We start from the raw sequence: 24,163 nt of genomic DNA, 5'->3' as shown, positions 1-24,163 counted from the left end.
GCTGCACTCCTTCCTGAACACACTTACAGGGGCGTAAGCCCCATTGCACATGGTGGGACTTCCTTCTTGAGTAAACTGGAACACAGTCTATGAGGGTCTTTGCAAAGGGAGACAGTAAGCCAGTGGAGGCCAACGACTCCAATTTCGGTGGGGCTGCGAAGTCATTCTGGGTTTCAGTCAGAACCAGAACTCTAAAGGGGATATCCAAGGTGCTGAACCTATTTTGGGGGATAGGGTTCAGCACCTTGAATAGCCCCTTTAGAATTCTGGCTGGTTCTAACATAAACCCAGGATGGATCCACTGCCCCACTGAAAGTGGAGAGTCGTCAGCCTTCACTGACTCCACATGTGTACTGAACACATTTCTGTTTAACCTGCCCAGCAGATCCAGATGTGGTTTGGCATGTGGGGTTGGGAGCAGTGTTGGGATCTTCCTCATTCCGGCCTGCAATCATGGCCTACAGTCTCTCATGGAACGCCCTGGCTTTCAAACCGAATCAAGGAGAATCAATGGATTTATTATGTCCATGTCCTCTGCGGTAGCTGCCTTGAGAATCCAAATGTGTGCATACAGAGGAGCATAAAATAGCATCTTGTACATAATGTATGTGTATACGATGTTTGCCTAATGTGCACATAATAATGTTAATAATAATAATAATGTCCATACATAATAATGTGAAAATAATGTGTATATAATGAGTACATAATGTGTCTTCATATATGAACATAATACCATAGGAGCAGAATGTGTGCACATAGGAGCATTATTATTATTATTATTATTATTATTATTATTATTATTATTATTATTATTATTATTATTATTATTTCTTTGCACAATCACATCTTGTAACAAATACACACACCTAACTTCTGTTTGGAGTCTCTAGAAATTCTTTTATTGGGTTGTATTAATGTTAGTCTGATTTAAGTCCCATTTATTTCAATGGGCCTACTCTAAACAAGACTAGCAATTGGATACGACCCATTAACTACATAGCTTTCTGTCCTAAAACTATGGAACCCTTTCTTTTTTTCCCCAGGGTTGTGTGTGTATGTGTGTGTGTAACTAATAACCCCTTACATAAATGCAGTATTATTTCTTCTGGATTTTCTTAAGGCGTTTTGCCTTGAATAAACACTGAATTCAGATCCACCTAAAACTGTTGCTGGATTACTTGGGGATAAAATCTCATCGACCAGAGTGGAGCTAATTTTCTAAACCGTGATGCAAAGGGATTGGGAGTGAAAGAGGCAGTGGAGGCTGGTGGCTCTGTTTTTGGTGGGACTGCGAATCCACTCTGGGTTTCAGTTAGAATCAGACAGGGCTCTATCTGTCATGTTTCCAAGCTCTCCCGCTGAAGTGCGAGACAATAAGGTCTGCCAAGTAATCCACAAAACTGTATTCAATACATAAGCATCCCTTTGCACTTCAAGAGAGTTTTTAAACCTTAAGAACTTTGCTCCAAGTTAACACTTCTCTTAAATAAGCGAGACAATTGTTCTTTCAACAAAAAGGGAAGGGCTTTTCTCTGAGTCTCTCACACTTCAAGGAGGATTTCTTTGAAGAAGTTTTTGGCCAGACGCTAGCTTAGCTGATCGCCTACTTTTAGCACTTTAGGACTCTGGGATTGGCCAGCTCTGAAGTTCTCTTCCCATCAGAGGATTCCTGAGTTCCCACAGACTGTGAATTGTTAATGTTTACATTGATAAGGTCCAGTGAAGATTCCTCCCTGGCTTGTGAAGAGCCTGGGAGAATCACCTCCCGCACTTCCTGTGTCAGCTGGGACGTTTCTGGTCTTGGCTCTTCTGGTTCAGAATCCGATTCTGATTCTGATCGATGGCCTTGTAGGCCCCTTCCAACTCTGCTATTCTATGATAGCCTGAAACTTCTTTCCCCCATCCCAAGGGGAACAGGCCTGATCACAGCACTATCCAAGGTGCTGAACCCATTTTGCAGAGAGGCTTCAGCACTTTGGACAGCTCTTTTGGAGTTCTAAGTGGTTCGGACTGAAACCCAGAACGGATTCCAGCCCCACCAATATCAGAGTCACCAGCGGGCCTCAAGTCATAGGGCGGGGGTGTGTGTCTAAATTAAATTACATTAAACTCTGCTGAATAGAAAATATCTCGAAAATAATATTTCAGTGAAGATCAGGGACCCCCAAACCTGGGTTGAACTTCTAAATGGTTTGCACACCCACTGACCCTGCCCCGTATGGCTTTATAAGGCTGCAACCCTATGCCCACTTATCAGGGAGTAAGCCCCATTGCACCTAATGGGACTTACTTCTGAGTAGACGCACCTATAGGATTGCAGCTGGCGGTCGAGAAGCATTTCCCGTTCCTGTTATTTCTCATTCCTGACCTCGCCTGATAAAACTGGATTAAGACTTCAACGGGCCACTTAGGAACGTGTAAACGTGGGTTTGAAGCAAATTCGAGCACTGCCTTTATTACACGCCTCTATATCTTTGGGGTGGGGGTAGGAGGTGGGCTTTGAACCTAGCAATTTTAATTTAACCTGCTCTCCCTGCCGATTGGCGAGATAGCGTCATTAGATTTACCTCCGAGTAAACCTGCATCAACTCGGATTGAGAGAGGTAGTTTAAAATAACCTGATCATAACTTGCTTGGTGGATCTGGACCATTTTGCAACTGATTTTTTCTTCTTCTTTCTCTATTTAGTCTGAGTAAAAAAAAAAAAAAAATCCGCTTCCTCGTTAAGGATTGCTTAAGGCCCCGATTCTAGACACACTGACCTCGGTCTGATTCCTTCTCCCCTGCCCAATAAATTTAAGGACTGAAATGTCAAATTGCTCCCAGCTTCTGAGGAGGTGAGGCTGTTTACTCCGGAGCGACTTCTTCTAAAGCCCACACCCTGGATTCTAACCTATATCCTATTCATTTCAATGGGTCTCCTCTAAGTAGGGCTAACATTGGATACTACCCTGAATATGTGTTTCCATATTGGAAACACCTCGTGTCATTTTCCATGGGGTTTGTACTGTACTCCCGGGAACGCGAACCTTGGATCGCAGCCCTCAGTCATACATGCGAATAGTAGAGTTGGAAGGGGCCTCTAAGGCCATCGAGTCCAACCCCCTGCTCAATGCAGGAATCCACCTTAAAGCATCCCTTACAGATGGCTGTCCAGCTGCCTCTTGAATGCCCCTAGGGTGGGAGAGTCCACCACCTCCCTAGTTTTACCCTACCCTGCGCCTGTTTACCCTACCCAGTGCCTGTTTGCATTCTCTTCCCCTCCTTATCGCTCTACTATGATTTTAAAAGAATGTAAGCCTATGCGGCAGGGTCTTGCTATCTACTGTTTTACGCTGTACAGCACCATGTACATAGATGGTGCTATATAAATAAATAAATAAAAATAATAATAATCTAACAATCAGGACATTTTTCCTGACATCCAGCCGGAATCTGGCTTCCTGTAACTTGAGCCCGTTGTTCCGTGTCCTGCCCTCTGGGATGTGAAGAGATCTTGGCCCTTGAACAGATGTGTTTCGTTTTCGTTTTCTAACGTGGGAGCGTGGGACCTTTGCAGAGTTGTGGAAAAATCATCCGCAGAAAGAGGGGGAAAGTGCTAATGGAAGGCAGAGGAAATTGACAAAGCCGGGAGAGCGGGCGAGGGTGGCCTGGTCAGTTTCACCTCCGGTCCAGAGCTTTACGCGTTCGTTCGCCGCCGCCTCTGGCGCGCGCCGCGCCGCGCCGCTTTCTCCACCTGCTCGCTGGGGCCTTTTTCGCCTTCTCCTCCCGCTCCCACGCTCTCGGGAAGAGAGAAGCGGGTGGTCGCCTAAGGAGAAGCCTGCGCCGTCGAGCCAAGGCCTCCTTCAAAAATAAAATCAAAAATAAAAACCACAGGAGAAAAAGGCCAAGGCGATCAGCGGAAGGGTTGTCCTCGGAAGAAAGAGGGGCGTGAAAAATTATAGTCTGTGGGTAAAATACAATGTCGTAGATATGCATGGAATATCTCAGACGCATCCCCCACGGCGCGGTCGGGATCGGGTCCCACGAAGTCCCAATTGTTTTCAGAGGTGATTTGGGGGGCACCGTTGAAGTCAATGGGAATTAGAGGTGCCTAATTTCCACCGATAGTTCTTGATGCTTTTCTCCCTTGCCTCTGTGTGTGTGTGTGTGTGAATCTAGATATGTATACACTAAATGCGTTTAGCACTAAATGTATTTTCAGATTGCTCTGTTATTAGTCTATCCATCTTTCACATATATGTGATAGATAGATAGATTATACTCAGACATGTATGTGCAGACACAGCCCTCTCTATAAAAAAGCATGCATTTTTGTGTGCATACTCCGTCTGTGTGTATATCTATATCTATGCGCTGTGTGTGTGTGTGTGAGAGAGAGAGAGAGAGACTAGTGTGTGTGTGTATCTCTATCTATCTATCCTCTGTGTGAGAGAGAGAGAGGGTGTGTGTGTGTGTTTATATATACTGTGTGTGTGTTTATATCTATACTGTGTATGTGAGTGTAGTGTATGTGTGTGATATACTGTGTGTATATTTTGTGTCCGCATAGTGTGTGTCTATCTATATATACTGTGTGTTTGTGTGTGTGACAGAGAGAGTGTGTATATACTGTATAATGTGTATATACTGTATATACACAATACTGTGCATTTGTGTGTATAGTGCACAGTGTGTATAGTGTGTGTATCTATATCTATACTGTGTGAATGTGTATATAACACACACACACAATACATATACACATCCACACACGCTCTCTGTATAAAAACATGCATATATGTGTGTATATTCCGTGTGTATCTGTATACTTTGGCTATTGGGCGGTACAGAAATATATACATAATGTGGGAGTGTGTGTTCTCTATCATATAAAGCGAAAGACGAGTGGGAGGGAGGGATTATTTGCTTTAACTGCATTTAAATGCCGAGCAGAGCAGATCTGGCCGCTGAAGTAGAAAGTCTACGGTTGAAAGACGGACTAGCCTGTTATTCAACTTTTTAAGGACATTTCTCTATTATGCCTGTGATGAAGATGGAGCCGTAAGCACATACTCGGGGGTAATACCCTTGCCGTGGTCAGTGGGCAATAAGACTGAGCTGCGTGGATCTCCTAGGAGAGGCTCCGATCCTCCACCGGTTTACCTTGAGAGTAAGCGCTGCCCCAGCGAAATCGGTAGGACTTCATTTAGGAACGGGGTGTGATTAGGATTCGGTGTCTTACTCGCGAGCAAGAACCTTGAAGTCCTGGGTTTAAAACCTGGACGAGAGGGGACGATCCTCGCTTTATTACAGCACCTAAGGTTGATCTACGCCCTGATTCCTGAGGTTATTAGGACTTGCTTCTGAGTAGACCTGCCTAGGGATTGCGCCGAGAATCGAATGCCTTGCTCTTCTCGGGTCTGGTTCGGAAAGAAGGGGTTGTGTTCAATGCAAACCTAGCTGAAGTCCCATTCATGTCAATGAGTCTACTCTAAGTAGGTCTACCTTTGGCTACAACGGGCCTTGTTTAATATTGGACTCGTTTCTATCCGGGGTCTGGGCAGAGGCATATTTCTGATTGATTTGGGAGAATAAGGTGAGGTGTCACGTCTGGACACGTTGTGTTGGTTCCTCTTGTAGGTGATTGTAGTTTCCACGGGGATGCAAGTAGTATTTGGGGCAAGCAGTGGAGGCTGGTGGCTCCAATTTTGGTGGGGTTGTGAATCCATTCTGGGTTTCAATCAGAAACAGCCAGAATTCTAAAAGAGTGATCCAAGGTGCTGAACCCTAGCCCCAAAATAGGTTTGGCCCCTTGGATAACTCCTTTAGAAATCGGAGCCACCAGGCAGATGTGTGTGACTGACTACGGTGTGTGTGTGGGGGGGGGGGGGGTCCCTAAGGTCTAATTTGAGCAGGAAAATTCTTTAATAAAGGTGGGGAGACAGTAGTCAGGGTAGGCAATCTGATGCCTTCCAGATGTTTTTGACTACAACTCCCATAAGCCCCAGCCAATGTGCCCAAGGGGTCAGGGATTCAAGAACATAGTTTTTTGTTTATTTTATTTACTTATTGCTTTTATACCCTGCCTTTTTCCCTCTCGCAAGGGGCCCAAGGTCACTGTCCTTTCCATTTTATCCTTGTAACAACAACCCTGCGAGGTAGGTCAGGCTGAGAGTCAATGATCGGCCCAAAGTCAGCCAGGGAGCTTCGTGACTGAGTGGGGACTAGGTCCCGGATCTCCCGATTCCCAGTCGAACACTCTAACCACTACACCACACTTCCTGCCACGTGTGCATGGCTGGGTCGGCATAAAATGAGAAATCCAGCCATTCAATTGTGTGCTCTCTCTAGCTGGGGCCAGGAGTGATTTTACTCACTGGTAACTGAAAAGCACTCTGTATATGTTCAAGGCAACTCTGCTTATCAAAGCTTCCTATAATATGACACTGAATATGCAGGTGTGTATGGTGGAGGGGAGACACACTCCCTGAGGCTGCTTGTATAAACTATTCTGGCTGCATTTATTTTAGGGCGGATGCTTGCTTGTCTTATACGTGCAATTCTATGCATGTGCCTACTCAGAAGTAAGCCCCATTTTGAATTCACTTATCTTCACGTGAAGCTTGCTTCAGAGTAAATGTGCACTGCACTGGACTATCTGCTAAATTCGGGTTCCCTCCTGCTATGTGTAAAAGGAGGGCGCCCGAATCCGGATCGGCGCGGTTTCCCTGGACCACAAGCGGCTCTGGAAAGCCGACCTCTCCAGCAAAAAGCGTTAAGAGCGCGCGTGGGGAGCTCTCTCCAATTTGCAGCTCCGGTTTGCTTTGGGCGCGCACACGCCTGTTTCACCGGAGATGAAATTGACAGAGAAAAGGGGACGGTGTCAATGACTCTGGCTTTGGTCCATGCAACCGCCCCCCGCCCCCCCAAACGCCGAGGTTTGCAAACCGAATTCGGGAGGATCCAGATTCCCTACCTAGAGGTTGGTGACTCCGGTGTCAGAGGAGCGGTAAATCCGCTCTGGGTTTCAGCCGGAGCTATCCGAAGTGCTGAATTCCCCCCCCAAACTAGGTTCAGCACCTTGGATAGCTCATTTTAATGCGCGTTCCTAGGTTGATATTTGGGCTCTCTGGAGTGGCCTCCGCTCTCTCCCAAGGGTGTTGGACTATAGCTCCCATCACCCCAAGTGTGCCAGCTGGGGTGATGGGAGTTGTAGTCCGACACCTCGGGTGGTCCCCGGCCCCTCTGGATGGTCTCCCTAAAGCCTCCCTTTGCTGATTCTCCAGCTCTTTGCCCAAACCTCCCTCCAAACAGGATTGATTCAGTGCGCCCCGGTTGCTCAGCGGAGACGCCCTCGCTCACCCCTTCCCCACCTCTGATTCTCGCTCCCAGTGGGGGGCGCCCTTCCCATCAGCCCCTCCTCTCATCTCTGGCTTCTCTTTCTCCTTCTTCTCTATGGCAGGTTTGGTTCCAGAACCGGCGCTCCAAGGAAAGGCGGATGAAACAGCTGAGCGCACTGGGGGCCCGCCGGCACGCCTTCTTCCGCAGCCCGCGACGCATGAGGCCGCTGGTGGACCGCTTGGAGCCCGGCGAGCTCATCCCCAACGGGCCCTTCTCCTTCTATGGAGGTGGGTGAGCGGGGGGGTTGTTCCTTGGGGGTGGGGGGGACACGCGTCTGCGGCATCCCCACGCTCTGAAAAGCACAGGGACGCAATCCAATCCACAGCCGCCTCAAGACAGAGGACTTGGATTTTACACCTCTGATAGACCCCGCAGCCAGAAATCTTGTGGTGAGCGGGGCCTTATTGGGGTGGGGGTGGGGGAGGTTCACTGCAAAACGGCCAAAAAGTAAATTAACATGTGCCAAGTGATTTAACTGTTTTCAATAGGAAAAACATTTTAAAATGGGTACCTTAACGAAAAGGCCTAACTCCAGCGCTCACGCGGCAAAGCAGTTGAAAGGTGAGGGAAAGCCCTATAAGTGGAATCCTTTGTATGTCTACTCAGGAGTAAGATCTATTACATTCAGTGCTATTTACACCCAGGTCAGTTCCCGTAGGATTGCCTCCTTAGTGAGCAATTTGGGACTGCTCTGCCTGTTGTAGAGATCTTTCTTATCTCTACAACATGGACTGTCATTCTTATTATGGATGAAAACTCAAGGAGGGGCCTGGAATCAACCCCCAATTATTGGGAGGGGGGATATGTGGGTGTTATGAAATCCACAAATTCCACTTAGCTTTTTGCTAATTCTAGCCAAATCTTTCTCTCTCTCCCTCTCTCTCTCTCTCTCTCTCACACACACACTGTATGAACAGTAGCTAAAGGGATCAGCACAAATGATAAATGAATTTAGCTGTCTAAATTGTTTTAAATTTTGTACGTTTATATTTGTATGCCGCATTTTCTGCTGTATTTTATTATCGCGTGGATCGTTGTAAACTGGCCAGACAGCTTCAGCTATTGGGCAGTATAGAAATAAATAAATACATAAATAAATAAATAGGGGTTTGGAGTCCCCTATAATGACTGCTGGCTAGGAGCCTGTGGCTACCTCTTTGCACCTTAAACCCATTCAACTGGGAGTAAATCCTATTGAGTTTCCATGAGATTACTTCCAAGTACTATCATTTGGAGATATACGAGCCACTGATTAAAAGCTGCAACTCTATGTACACACCTACCTGGGAGCAAGGCCCATTTAACACAGTTGAGTTTAATCCTGAGTAGGCATGTATAGGATTGCACCATAAAGGGATGCCCCCATCCCAATATTTCAGGTTGAACAGATTGTGAACAGGTCTGAGAGAGCGAGAGCTAGTTAGCATTCAATCCTATGCATGTTTAGACAGGGAAAAAAATACTACAACTCCCAGCATTCCCCAGCCAACTATGCTGGCTGGGGAATGCTGGGAGTTGTAGGACTTTTTCTTGTCTAAACATGCATAGGATTGTTGACTTTTTCCTGTTTAAACATGCATAGGATTGCAGGACTTTTTTCTGCCTAAATGTGCATAGGATTGTAGGACTTTTTTTTTGTCTAAACATGCATAGGATTGCACCCTTATATAATCAAGTCTCCCCATGCTATTTGGGCCACAATCATTCCTCTAAAGTAATCCCATTGTCTAGGAAGTCATTGTTCTGCAGTAATTGAATTGTGAGTGGCAGCTACTATGTCAGTTGCTCTAAATTTTAGAGTCTAAAAACCAAGGATGTATGAGAAATTGATTTCAGTTTGGTTTTGATCAGAATTTACCCAGTTCACACCTCCTGGAACTGAACACAAACACAACCTGCAGTTGACGTCTGTATATTTTCAAGCCTGCAATGCAATTTGTGGTACAACGACAACAACAAAAAGGCATACTTTTGAAAATTGCAAACAAACACATTTTAATCAGTGGGAGAGAAATGCATGTTGATATGTATATTTTGGAAAATGCACATGAAAGCACACATTAATTTCCATGTGAAAAGAGAGTGTGTGGGGGTGGGGAGCTTGATATTTCATATTATTAATATTATATTAAAATTAAATATTAAATATTATGTTTATAATATTAAATATTATGTTTAATATTTAAACATAAGGACTTTAACGTACAAAAAAATAAAACAGCTAAAACCAATTAACGATAAAATATGTTGGGATTTGATAAAACAACAAACGTAAACATTAAAATGCCCCATCAAATGCCTGGGAGTAGAGGGAAGCCTTAACCTGCTGCCAAAAATATGATAGTGCTGGTGCCAGGTAGTTCTCAGTGGTAAGAGCATTTTATAATCAGGGGGCCACCACTGAGAAGGCCCTCTTCCTTGCTGACATTCTCCAAACCTCACATGTAGGAGAAGCCTCAGAGGAGGGTCTCAGATGTTGACCGTAGTGTACAGGTAGGTTTATATCATGAGAAAGGCCCTACCAAGTATTTCGGTTCCAAGCCATGCAAGGCTTTATAGGTCAAATCCAGCACCTTCAACTGAGCTCAGAAATGGTGCCAGAATCAGTGTTATACACTCAGACCTTATGATCCACGTTATCAATCTAGCAGTCAAGTTTTGCCTTCAAGGGCAGCCCCGCGTAGAGAGCATTGCAGTAATCTCACCTGGATGTTACTGGAACACAGACTACTGAAGCCAGGTTATCTCTGTCCAGCTAGGGGCATAGCTGGGCCACCAGCCAAGGCTGGTAGAAGTCACTCTGTGCCACTGAGGCCACCTAAGTCTCAAGTGACAATGATTCCTGTAGAACTCCAAAGCTTACAAACCTGGTTCTTCAGGGGCAGTGCAGCCCCATCCAGAACAGGTTGAGCAGCCTCTATCATGAGTCTGAAGAAGCTTCCAGAGAACCTGGATGCCCTTGGTTTTTGCTGATTCGCACATATCAAAAAAAAACAACCAGTTACTGCTTCGCTTGAAAAAATAGATGTTGGCTTCTGATAAGCCGCCCTAGGTACCTTTTGAGGGCCGGAACATAAATAAAATAAAACCATGCAAGATGATGAGCGGGATGGAGGCCCACCAGACTTGTCATCTTGGGAGGTGTATTGCCTTCCTGGAACATGTCTTCAAGATATGAAGCAGAGGCTGTTGAGATCTGTAAGAACACGAGAAGAGCCCTGTTGGGTCAGACCAAGGTTTCATCTAGTCCAGCCTTCTACTAACCCAGTGGCCAACCAGCTGTTGACCCAAGACCCAGAAGCAGCACAGGAGTGCCACATCACCTTCCCGCCCATGTTCCCCAGAAACCGGTGTACATAGGCTTACTGCCTTTGATCCTGGAGGTAGCATATAGACATCGGGACTAGCAGCCGTCATAGCCTTCCCCTCCAGGAATTTATTCAACCCCCATTTGGAGCCTTCCAAATTGGTGGCCACTGCCACGTCTTGTAGTAGTGAATCCCAGAATTTCACTCTGCGCTGTGTGAAGAAGTCCTTCCTTTTCTCTGTCCTGAATCTCCCAACCATCAGCTTCATGGGATTGACCCCATTAGGTTCTAGTATCTTGAGAGAGGGAGAAAAATGTCTCCCTCTCCACATTCTCGACACCGTGCGTAATTTTGTACGGCCCTATCATGTCTTCCCTTCCTCTTTTTCATAACCTTCCTTCGATCGGCCAGCCAATTCATCTGAGACGGTGCAACACCTGTAGCTTTTGATGTTTATAGACACCCACCAACCAAAGGTTGAAATGTCTCTCCTGATAAGGCATAGTTGCCGGCAGGAAGAGCTTGACGCTAAAATATGCCAGTCGTTTTGGTAGGGCTGGTCTTCTTTGGCCCTATCTTCTTTTTACCTTCAGCCCCACTCACACTTGAATTCGCGTCCCCACCACACCCCTCTGAAATTGAATTCAGCCCTCAGCTGAAAGAGGTTCAATACCCCTGCGTAGAGTATGGGGTGAACTTGAAATCCCAATACGGGAAGGTAAATTCAAGCCGATAAGTAGCGTTGAGACTTGGTGGGACAGGACCTGTCCTTGGAATAAAGCAACTGAAGGGATACTTTGTTCCAAAGGAATAGGCCCAACGGGACGGGAGAGGGCATAGTGTTGTATGTAAAGAATGCATGCATCCGTGAACCGGGGAATGGAAGCCCTGTTGAATGCATCTGGATAAAGATGGAGGCAGTAAGAAACAAAAGTGGTATTGTTGTGGCAGTGTACTGCAGAGCGGCCACAAGACATGGATGACAGTTTCCTGGAACAGATGAGCAAACTTTCACAGCGGCGAGCCAAAGTAGGAGAGGGAGATTTCAGCTCTCCCAACGTCTGCTGGAAGTCTAACTCCGCTGAGAATGGAACAGCCAATACATTTTTGCTGGGTCTTGCCGACAACTTCAACTCTCAGGAGGTGGAAGAAGGAGCAAAGAGATCTGCTATCCTGGACTTAATCCTGGCTAACAAGGAAGGACTGGTTGATAAAGCGAAAGCGGCAGGAGCCTTGGAGGAAATTGACCACCTCACCTTGGGATTTGTGATAGCGAGAGCTGTGAAAAGGGAACGTGGCCGGATGCGTATGTAGGATTTCAAGAAAGCCGATTTCAAAAGCTCGGAGAAAAGTTGGGTAACATCCCGCGGCTAGAAATTCTGAAGGGGGAAAAAAAGAGTTCAAGCATGACAGAAGACCCTAAAGACTGAAAGCACAACTGCAAACTATTCCCATGAAAAGGAAAAGCCAGCCACATTTAAATAAGCCAATATGGCTGCACATGTAGCTCACTGACGAGCTGAGAATCAAAAGGGACAGATGTAGGAAAAGAAATGAGGGCCAAAATAATGCATTGATTACTAGGAGCTGGCATAGATTTGTCAGGAATAAGTCATTCCAGACCAACCATATCTCCTTTTTTTAAAATATAGAGTTACTAGTTTGGTAGATCGTGGGAATGCCATGGACATAGTATACCTTGATTTCAGCAAAGCAATGGACGTGTTCCCCGTGATATCCTTGTTGACAAGATGGTAAAAAAAGTGGGTTGGATGCTGCTACTGTTGGGTGGATCCACAGATGGTTGAGCAACTGCACTCAGTGAGTGCTCATTAATGGCTCTGCATTGACCTAAAGGGTCAATGCAGGGCTTTGTTCTAGGCTGTGTGCTCTTCCACATTTTTAGAATTGATCTGGACGAGGGTGTAGAAGGGATACATTTCAGCTTTGCAAATGCTGCGAAGCTAGGAGGCGCGGCCGACACCACAGAAGACAGGATCAAGATTCAAAAGGAGCTTGACGGGCATGCACCACGTCTGCCGCACCACGTCTGCTGTGGCACCCTGGTGGTGGAATGAGCTTCCCACAGATTGGAGAAAACAGGGGAATTCCTGCCCCCCCCCTTCCCATGCCTCACTGGACGCCTGTCTTCAGCTGTGGTGATGGGACAGCCCCCTCCACTGCACTGTAAGGCAGTGGGGTAAAATTAGGGGGCACAGAGTAGGTCTCGTGGCACACAGATCTCTCCTCCAGCACCTTGCTGCTGCCTTTCAGCACCTGCCGCCTGAACTCACCTGCGTATCTGACATCTTCACAGGTTATTTATTACTACATTTATGTGCTGCCTTGTTTCTTCTTGCAAGGAACTCAAGGTGGCTGATTTCGTCTGCCTCTCTTCGGTTTTATCCTCACAACAACCCTGCGAGGTTGGTTATGCTGAGAGTCAGTAGCTGGCTCAAAATTACCCAGGGAGCTTCATAGCCGAGTCGGGACTCGAACCCAAATCTCCCAACCGCTACACTACACTGGCTTTCAGGTTAAACCCAATTGCAGTCCATCTACAGTAGGACTTGTAGGTAGACTACAATTCCCATCGTCCACTGGCCATACTGGCTGGGAATGGTTATCCAGTCAGCATTACAGCCAACTGGAGATTTGAATCCAAATCTCTGTCCTCCTAGTTTGATGCTCAAACCTCTACGTCGAACCAAAGTCCAGAGCTCTTTGCTTTCCAGGGGCATCAGAAGCAAACTTCATTTCATTTCTGCAGCCGTGATGGTGTTATGATTTCAGTGAGTTGCCGATGCAAATCTGCACACGGCCAGATTATTATTACTATTTTAAATCAGGTTTGGCTAACCCTCTTGTTGTAATTATTAGAACCTAACATATCCGGATTGTAGGAGCAGTTGTAAAACATGGAATGGTGGTTTTATTTATTTATTTATTTATTACATTTTTATACCACCCAATAGCCGAAGCTCTCTGGGCGGCTCACGGAGAACGGCCCCTGTAGATGATCTTAAGGTCCGGGCAAGTACATATGGGAGGAGGCGTTCCTTCAAATAACCTGGCCCCAAACCGTTTAGGGCTTTAAATGTCAATACCAGCACTTTGAATCGGGCCCGGACCTGGACTGGCAGCCAATGAAGTTGTAAAAGGACTGGCGTAATGTGATCTCAGTTGGAGGAAAAGAAATTTTACATGCGTGCTTCATAACTGAAGTCACGCACCTGGCTGTCTAAAGGTGACACATACACACACCCGGTGAGAGGATTTGAGTCCAGGGTCCAAAATGACCTATCTACAGTATTGGCTCTCTAGGGCCTGCCTTAAATTTTTATCTTTCGTTTAAGGGCAAAGTCTCTCAGCCCTTTACTTAAAGAAATATAAAGGCGGGGGAAAGTGCAGATAGTTCATGAAATAAACCTGATCTTGCCATCCTGGGTCCTGGGAAAATTAGTAAAAAGCCCTAGGGGAAAAAAAAACATTTTCATATTTATATTTCAGTGAAATAATGTAATGCAGAGTTACTAGGGGTGCAATGCTATGTATGGTTAGACATGGGGGGCAGGGTGGGGGGGAGTGCTACAACACCCAGCGCTGCTGTATGGGGAATACTGGAAGTTGTAGCACCTTTTTTTCTGTGTAAACATGCATAGGATTGTAGGACTTTGTTCTGTCTAAACATGCATAGGATTGTAGGACTTGGGTCTGTTTCAAAGATATGTTTCAAAGTGTGCGGGTGAAATCAGAAACCACAGAAGTTACTGTAGAAGTCTTTAGGAGACCAAGGGCAGGAGTTCAATCTCCCGCCCTATTATCATTGAATCTGGATAAATTATGTAAAATTGGGGGGGGGGGGTTCAAAACTGATTAAAGCAAAATTGATTTAATTAGCATCTTATATACTGCTGTTTTACATAAGAACATAAGAAGAGCCCTGCTGGATCAGACCAAGGGTCCACAAAGTCCACCACCAATCCAACCATCTGTCGACCAGGGACCCACAAACCAGGACATGGTGCAACAGCACCCTCCCACCCATGTTCCCCAGCAACTGGTGTATACAAGCTTACTGTCTCTGATACTCGAGGTAGCACATAGCCATCAGGGCTAGTAGCTTTCTCCTCCAGGAATTTATTCAACCCCCTTTTAAAGCCATCCAAACTGGTGGCCATCACTACATGAACCGCCCAGAGAGCTTCGGCTATTGGGTGGTATAAAAATGTAATAAATAAATAAATCTTGTGGTAGGGAATCACGTAGTTTAACTCTGTGCTGTGTGAAGAAGTCCTTCCTTTTATTTGTCCTGAATCTCCCAACAATCAACTCCATGGGATGACTCCTCTGTGTTTGTGTGTGTGTGTGTGTGTGAGAGAGAGAGAAATGTCTCTCAATCCCTGCATAACCCTGCATAATTTTGTATGCATTTATTGTATTAATCATACCTGTATACCACTTAATATAATAAAAATTTGGCAAGAGCAATCCTATGCCTCCTAGACAGCGTCTTGGGGCAAGGTTAACTCAGATTCCCTTATTTGCAGGTCTCTGCTCTGAGGAGCTTACAATCTTGATTTCAATGAGGGGAAGAAAATGAAAGTGAAGGAGAGGCAACGAGGTGAACGTAAAAATAATTTTAAAATGCAATTAAACGCATTAAGGCTGCAATCCTAAACACACACACACATCTGGGAGTAAGCACCATTGGATTCGGTAGGGCTTACTTCTGAGTAGACATGTTCAACTTTGCTTCAGGGAGAGGGAAGAATTGAGCAGGGGGTTGGACTCGATGGCCTTGTAGGCCCTTTCCAACTCTGCTATTCTATGATTCTATGATTCTATGAAGCATAGTGAAAAAGTTCATCCTGCAGATTCTGTCCCTGTATTCACCGATCGAAGATCTCTATTAATATAACGACTGGGAAGGACCTCATGCTACTGTTGGTGGGAGATTCAGGACAAATAAAAGGAAGGACTTCTTCACGGAGCGCACAGTTAAATTACGGAATTCACTACCACAAGATGTGGTGATTGCCACCATTTTGGATGGCTTTAAAAGGGGGTTGGATAAATTCCTGGAGGAGAAGGCTATCCATGACTACTAGCCCTGATGGCTATGTGCTACCTCCAACATCAGATGCAGTAAGCTTGTATACACCAGTTGCTGGGGAACATGGGCGGGAGGGTGCTGTTGCACCATGTCCTGGTTTGTGGGTCCCTGGTCGACAGATGGTTGGCCACTGTGTGATCAGAGTCCTGGACTAGATGGACCCTCGGTCTGATCCAGAAGGACACTTCTTACGTTCTTACCATTCAGGAGAGGAAGCTGTGAAGGCTGGTGGTTCCCATGTCAGTAGGCCTGTGAATCCACTCCAGGTTTCATTCAGAGCCCATCAGAACAGTAAAGGAGCCATCCAACGTGCAGACCCACCTTGGAAGGCTCCTTTAGCGTTCTGACGGGTTCTGAATGAAACCCGGAGAGGATTCGCCGCCCCTCTGACATTGGAACCACCGGCCTCCGCTGATAGCAAGCCTATGCTGGGCCTGCCTAAGCCTGATGGTATAAGCCAGTTTTGTGTATTTGTGTAAGAGAGAATGAGAAAGGAAAGTCAGGCTTTGGTTTGGCCCTGAGATGCAACTTCCATTGTGGCAAATTTCCAAGCCATTAGCTGGTCTCCAATTATTACCTTTGAAATTTGGGTCAAGGACAGGGGTGAGCGACTTTGGAAGTTTGGGGCCTGCGTTGCCCCCTCCCCAGAGCCCTTCAGGGGCCACGCCCCTAACCCCCCCCCCACACACACTGCAAATGTGGGCATGGTGTAAGAACACACACACCCCTTAGTAAAAGGCACAATCCATTAGGAAAAAGAATCAACTATGGACCGACGTTTGTTTCTGAACCGCCCAGAGAGCTTTGGCTATTGGGCGGTATAGAAATGCAATAAAATAAATAAATAAATAAATAAATAATTTTTTTGCATGATTTATCCAGGGAGCTAGGTCCGGCTGTCAGCCATGCCCACTTCTGTTTTTCTTTGCTTTGTTACAGAATATTCGCGGTATGGCTTGAGAGAGGTTCTTGCATTTTATGGTTAGTGTGAATCACCTTGAACTGTTTTTTTTTTTTAAAAAAAAGGCAGGGTGTAACCTTGCTGTTGTTGTTACTTGACATGGAGGGGAAGAACAGGTTGGAAGAGATATCGGGTACTCGTGCTAGTGAAGACGGCGGTCTGCCCGACTTGTGTGAAGAAAACATCATTCCTCCTCTTACAATCCAGTTGCCACCTAGATGCCCTGTGTACCTTTTAACATTTGCCATTGTCATCTCGGGAGATAATTTATTCCCCTTGGTCCTGTCATCTGCGTCCTTTCTCCTCCGTCTGCTCACGGGGGAGATGGAAGATGAATTTATTCATTTCTTGCATTTCCGTACCGCCCAACAGCCGAAGCCCTCTGGGCGGTTCACAAAAACGAAAACCATCACATACAATTCAAGGTATAAAAGAAACCACAATATAAAAAGTGCAACCAGAGACAAGAGTGACCAGATGCAAAAGAGGGCAGGGCTCCTGCAGCTTTCACTGTGGTGTCGTCGCCAGCTGATCCAGAAGGGCCCTTCTTACGTTCTTACCATTCAGGAGAGGAAGCTGTGAATTATTTTATTCTCTCAGTATTTTAACACTTAATTTTGACTTAAATTTAAATTTTACTGTTCTAATTCTGTATTTTAATCTCATATCAATTTCTGCCGCGTGGTTTTATCCTGGTTGTGCTTTTTATTCCATATTTTGTGTTTGTGTTTTTAGACTGTTGGTTGTTTTATTATGGTTTTAATTTTTGTGAACCGCCCAGAGAGCTTCGGCTATTGGGTGGTATAAAAATGTAATAAATAAATAAATAAATATTTCCCTTTTCTATACAACTGTTAAAGATGCAGGAGCCCTGTCCTCCTTTTCATAGGGTCACCCTAGGGTCATGGCTTAGCGTGTTGTCTGAACAGGCCCATAGACAAGGCAGATTTCAACAAACCACACCATGGCTTAACATTATGTGTGAACCCTGTATAGGTAACTGAAAAAAATGTTTACTTTCCCCCCTTGTATACAACCTCTGTTTCCTTCCCCTTAACTTTGTTGTCTCCCGTGTATTGAACCATAGATAGCAAGACCCTTGGGGCAGAGGCAAAGTACTCTTTGTACTTTGTAACATGCAACGCACACAGATGGAGCTGTATAAATAATAATTTAAAGTGTGCTGTTACCTTTCCATTTTCAGTGAATACCGTGTCCTTGTTTTAATCTTTTTTTATTATTTCCAAACACCAGTAAATAAAAAAAACAAAATATAATAATATAAAGACACACCCACAAAAATGAGACAAAACAGAATCAAACAAACAAAATACCAAATAAAATGTTCTTCCAATATTCTCCCCAGCAAAAATATATAACAATGTTGTTGTCGTTATTATTATTATTTTTCTTTATCACTGTCAAATCCAAATCTCTAATTTCTCTCTCAACATTTTCTACACTATTGGTTGGATCCACAGATATACAAGTCGTTTTTTTCTCGTCCCTTCATAAAGTTTACCAAAGGTTCCCATTCCATTATAAATCTTACAGTCGATTTTTCTCTCATTATTGCCGTGAGTTTCGCCATCTCCGCTAGCTCAAACATCTTCAGTAGCCATTCCTCTGTGGTGGGCACTATTTTGCCCTTCCATCTTTGTGTATATATCAGTCTTGCAGCTGTCGTCATATATAAGAATATAGTCCCATGGTTCTTTTTCATCTGCTCATCCATAAATCCCAAAAGAAAGTATTCCGGTTTCAATTGGATATTAATTTTTTTGGATTACAGAATGGATTTGTATCCAGAAAGTCTTTGCTTTTTTGCAGGTCCACCATGCATGGTAGAATGTCCCATCCTGCTCTTCGCATTTCCAGCACAGTCCTTATGCCCTTTTATACATTTTGGCCAATTTTGCTGGTGGCATAAATACCGTGTCCTGTATGAACCCTGCTCCCCTCTGGCTCTTAAGAACTTCCACTCAGGGCCTTCTTTGTAGCGTCCCCAGGGTTGTGAAACTCTCTACCCAGAGAGATCCATCTAGCATTCCAAACATGAGCTAAAACCTGTTGTTTTGTTTGACGTTTGAAAATTACCTACTTAATGTATTTTGTTTTCTGGTTCTAATACGGATTTCTTTGCTGTACTCTTTCTTTTTTTTTAACGTTGTTTAGGTCTGTTCAGACTGTATTATTTTGTGGATGTTTTATTAGCAGCAGTAGTGGTTTATGAACGGATATTGCTATGGAAAAAGTGGCATGTAAATTATAATCTCAGGTTTGCATACATGGGATTTCACTCCACTTTATCCTCGCCACAACCCTATACGATAGATTAAGCTGAGAAATACAATAACTATCCCAAATCTATCACTTTATTTATTATACCACAATTGGTCCTCTTATTCACTCACAGATAACTTGCGGTGTTTCTCAGAAAACTCCTGCTTTCGATGGGAGACAAATGACGAGGCCTGCTAGGTAATCCACAAAGCTTTTATTAAGCAGCGAACATCTCTTCTGCCTGAAGAGTCTAACCTCTTGGCAAATTCTCCCTAGGCAAAACTATGCAAACTAAGCGAGATAATTATCCGACCAAGGAGAACAGGAAGCTCCTTCCCAAACGCCCATAACTTCAGAGAGCCTGGTGTGGAGGCAGGTTCTGGTGCAATCCTAGTCAGACCGACTTTCTCACACCTTCCTTCCACTCTGTGCGTTTTAGCTTCCGGCGGACCCTAGCATCACCTAGTTTGTCGGGGCGCTCCCATATGGAATAAAGCTCACTTCCCACTGAGTGGGTAGGATTTGGCCTTGAGGAAATAAGCTCTGGAGAGGGCTGACTCCCACCTGGGGAATCGCCCGTGAGAGCTTCCTCCCCCACTGGTACAGGCTGGCTGGTGTCTGGCGCCGCCACCTCTAGCTCCGAATCTGATTCTGATTGATTACCTGAAACACCTTCTCCCAAAACAGGGGCAGTAGGAGGGTTAGACATAACATAACTTGGCAGTACAGTGAGATTGGAGGGAGTTGGAATAAAACCCTTGCTTATGAGAACTATTTATTTATTTATTTATTTATTTATTTATTTATTACATTTTTATACCGCCCAATAGCCGAAGCTCTCTGGGCGGTTCACAACTATCTAAAGGTTAAAGGCTTCACAGTACAATCCTATATGCTGTGTACTCAGAGGTAAGTCTCATTGAGTTCAGTGGGGCTTACTTCCATGTAAGTGGGCATAGGATTGCAGCTGTAATATAGTTGAGTGGCTACTTCTGCACAGAGCGTCGCACTAAGGATAGCTCCTTTAGAGTTCTGACCAAAACCCGGAGCGGATTCACTGCCCCACTGACATCGGAGCCGCCCAGCCACAACTGATCGTCTCTGATATAGAACCCTGTGTTTGTATGAACTCTCCACAGAGGGATCTGTTTTGTTTCTGATATTAGGGAGCATTGAGACAGGGAGATTAGGGGTTCCTGCCCTAGGAAGCCTGCTCACAACGGATGTTCAGAGCCGGTGTGGTGAATCCTATCCCTAACATTGATAGAGCCAGGAAGCGATTTCATCCTGCTTAAGAATGTCATGTGTCAAGGGTTCAAGATGGCTTCTCTGCCAAAGGGTGGCTCCAGGTGGCTACATGCCAGATTTGCATTCCTTAATGGTGGACATCATGTGCTAGCGGCCAAAGGGGAAAACTTCCAACCAATGGAGCTTCGAATGTAACCTATGACTCATTGAGATTGTGCACCTTAAATTGAAAATTGAATGTAACTTAACTTGCCAATCCAGCACTGACCGCAATGCTATTTTTGTAACGGTCCAGAATTGGTACTCTGTTAGTGGTAATAAGTCGCTATGGCAGAAGAGGTAGCCATCCCCGTTGCCACGGAAATTAATGAAAGTTTGCAAAGCACTGACCGGGCAGATGTCATTAACTGGGGCATGGTGCAAGGATATTTTAACACCTTTACCCTCCTGGTCGGTCTTAGACCTCCTCAGCCGTATTGTAACCCCCTGGTCAGAGAGTGATAGGTCACTATATTGCAAAGCGTTATGTGAGAGGTCAGTTTTTGAGCGCCCTAGTAACTCTGATATCCGAAAAGCCCCGGAAAATGCCGTTACAGCTACTGCGTGGAATAATGCAGCCTCGTAAGACGAATGGCATAATAAAAGGGTTAAAAAGAGACTAAGACCCTCATGTAGTCAAGGCCTATATATACCGTGAGATTCCTTTGTTCTTGGTGCCTCCATTGTGTAGAACAGGAGAGCACTTCCATACTGCAGTATCGGAAGTAAATAGATTAAGAGCATTCTCCAGCCTCATGTGATTGATTGGCTACTAACGCACCGGGGTAGCAAGCCTTTAACCCCTGGTTGAGGGACAGCAACATTGGCTCAGCAACTTGGACAGCTCCATTACAGATTTGGCAGTTTCTAACTGAAACCCAGAATAGGATCACAGTCCCACTGAAATTGGAGCCACCAGCCTCCACTGGCAAATAATAATAATAATAATAATAATAATAATAATAATAATAATAATAATAATAATAATAATAGAATTTTCTCCAGCTTGGAATTGGACAGCAAGTATCACCAGGTGCCTTGAGGTTGGTTATCCTCTCCTATTGCGGTTTCCTTCACAAGACTGTAGTAAGGCTAAAATGGGGGCGGGGGGGGGGGTAATTGTAGGAAAAGAGACCTTAACATGCCAAGGACAGGATTAAAAAAAAATGAAATGAAACCACAACGCTCTAAAAATGGCTAGCAGAGCTGTACAAGGCCTAAGTGAAGGCAGCCAAATAGTAAAGCCCATATTTTCCACGTGAAGAACGTGGATAAGCCATTAGCACAGGGGTTCTCAACCTTCCTAATGCCGCGGCCCTTTAATACAGTTCCCATGTTGTGGTGACCCCCAACCATAAAATCATTTTCGTTCTTCTCTACACGATCCATTGTCATGGGATGGTTTGCTAATGAAAATAATACATAACAATAGCTTTAATAATACAAAAGATGATACATGACATAGTTCAGTCAATACAGTTTCCTAAGACCATCGGAAATATGTGTTTTCCAATGGTCTTAGGCGACCCCTGTGAAAGGGTCGTTCGACCCCCAAAGGGGTCCCGACCCACAGGTTGAGAACTGCTGCATTAGCACAAGGCCAAACGTAGCTAAGAGGGTTTAGTTGTTAACCGTCTTTATTGCTGTTGTTCAGGGCCTCTCCCTGCCTGAGGTGAAGGTCAAGGTCAAGATGGCGGCCCCTCCAATACCATGCACAAAAGCCGACTGGACTGGCAGTTGAGTCTTTCTTCAACTCTAGCTATGGGGCATCCTCCTCCACAGCGCCTGAAGAGAACAGGCTAGCTTAGAGTACACAGGCCCACAGCTCTCTCCACTAACAGCTTGCTGCCGCCTCCCAGCATCTGCAGCCTGAGGTGGCAGCAAGCTGCCTCACTCTGCCTCATAGTAGGGCCGGCCCTGCTGTTGTTAAACTATTGGGAGTCAGAAACCTCTACCACTCTACGCCTAATCACCCAGATATTAACTCTATATACCTCCTGTCAGCCCTTCCATAGGGTATCGCTAATAAATGACTGTTCCTTATTTTTAACCCGTGCTCTTTTCTCTTTTTCACCCGCCAGATTACCAGAGCGAATACTACGGACCTGGGAGCAACTACGATTTTTTCCCTCAAGGACCGCCTTCTTCTCAAGCTCAAACGCCGGTTGATCTCCCATTTGTGCCCTCCTCGGGGCCATCCGGAACACCTCTTGGGGGCATGGACCATCCTTTGCCGGGACACCATCCTTCCAGCGAAGCCCAGCGTTTTACAGATATCATGTCCCACCCGCCCGGAGATTCGCCAAGCCCGGAACCCAACCTCCCCGGTTCGTTGCATTCCATGTCGGCGGAAGTCTTCGGACCGAATCCTCCGTTTTCCTCGATATCCGTCAACGGTGGTGCAAATTATGGCAGCCATTTGTCACACCCGCCTGAAATGAATGAGGCCGCGGTATGGTAGCTTTAAACGCTGGGACTGGACTCAGGCAGAAATGGCTGAACAACATCCATCCTGCTTATATTGAGGTGTACAGAAACGAGTTCAAACAAATAGATCATTTTTTTTCCTGTCCTAAGACAATATATTCTGTTTTTGGGGGAGGGGGTTGCATTTTTTTTCCTTTCCCCCATCTTTTTCTTTTCTTCTTTTCGTTAGCCTTGGGAATTAACTGAATCATTCGTTTCAGATCAAAGCCCAGGGAAATTTTGCTGTAGACTGGGGACAATCTTCATGATATAGACTCAACTGGGAGGAAAAGGAAAAGAAAAAAACGTTTTGTACCGCGTGAAAAAGACACTGATGAAGTGGATGTGTTTCAATACTGCCATATATTATGGGATGGCATATACTGGGTACCCGTGTTCACTAGATGATCACTCTAGGAATCAAGATAAACTTTTCTCAGATAGGAAAAGAAACTAATATTGAATTAAAACGCAAGGTCAACTACAACGAGGAAAAGCTTCAAGGAATTCTAGCAATTTTTAAAAAATTATGGTTTATCGATTTGTTAATTTTGCCTCCAAAAATTGAACATGATCCACGAGGACAGACTTTTCAAGCCTCAGAAATGTCAGATGGGGCAAATAAAATGTAGTTTATTTTGTTGTTATTTTCGGGAGGGTTTTGAGATTTTTTAATTTTTTTTTTTTTTTGGCCAAAATAGCAAATATTTAAATGTAAGCCCTCTGCATCAACTCTTCTACCTTCTCCACGAGACACACACCAATAATCCTCAAAACCCAGAAGTCTTCTGCTAGACTTCTAAGTTAAAAAAAAAATGACTTGAAATGAACAACAAAGTATTCTACCTTCACAAAAATAAAAGCTAAACATACAAAAATAAAAATAAAAAAAGACTCTATGGAACTAGAAAAAAAAAAGCAGTCAACTGTTTACGTCGAATGTTAAATTCAGGAGTGCAACGTTTTACTAAAAAAAAATCCTGTTTTAGAACCTCTTGTTCAAAAGCAAAGTATTTTGAGCAATCAACCAAAATAATTCACTTTTTTTTTCTTTCCTTCTATCTCTCTTTTTTCCTTTTCTGTAGATGTTATAAGACATTACAGGGCTTGTGTTTCACTGTGCTAGTTTGTAAAAGTGGTGTTTACAGAAGGCAAAGAATAAAAACCTATAAAATCAGTTGCCAAATAAAACAATTCTATAGCACAAAATACTCTTTGGGATGTTGCAACCGCAGCCCAGGAAAAGCGTTTTAAACAAAATGTTACAAGGTTAAGGGGGGGAAAAATTAACATCTTTGCTAATGTTTAGTCCTGTTCAACATTAATGGAATTGTTAATATGACTTATATAGACCCA

At 44.7% G+C, this 24,163-nt stretch overlaps 1 protein-coding gene across 1 annotated transcript in view; it reads left to right on the top strand.

Annotated features, from left to right (window-relative positions):
- Window positions 1–23,644, top strand: part of LHX1 (LIM homeobox 1) — a 67,331-nt gene extending 43,687 nt beyond the window's left edge. The window contains exons 4-5 of the mRNA XM_063146372.1: window positions 7,448–7,613; window positions 22,423–23,644. Coding sequence (XP_063002442.1) covers window positions 7,448–7,613; window positions 22,423–22,802 — 546 coding nt within the window. The 3' untranslated portion in view covers window positions 22,803–23,644. The remainder of the gene's footprint in view (window positions 1–7,447; window positions 7,614–22,422) is intronic.
- Window positions 23,645–24,163: the final 519 nt, after the last annotated feature.

This window comes from Elgaria multicarinata, chromosome 22, assembly GCF_023053635.1.
Source record: "Elgaria multicarinata webbii isolate HBS135686 ecotype San Diego chromosome 22, rElgMul1.1.pri, whole genome shotgun sequence".
NCBI classification, from domain to species: Eukaryota; Metazoa; Chordata; class Lepidosauria; order Squamata; family Anguidae; genus Elgaria; species Elgaria multicarinata.
The sequence above is the reverse complement of the archived record's forward strand: the minus strand, read 5'-3'. Positions and strand labels throughout refer to the sequence as shown.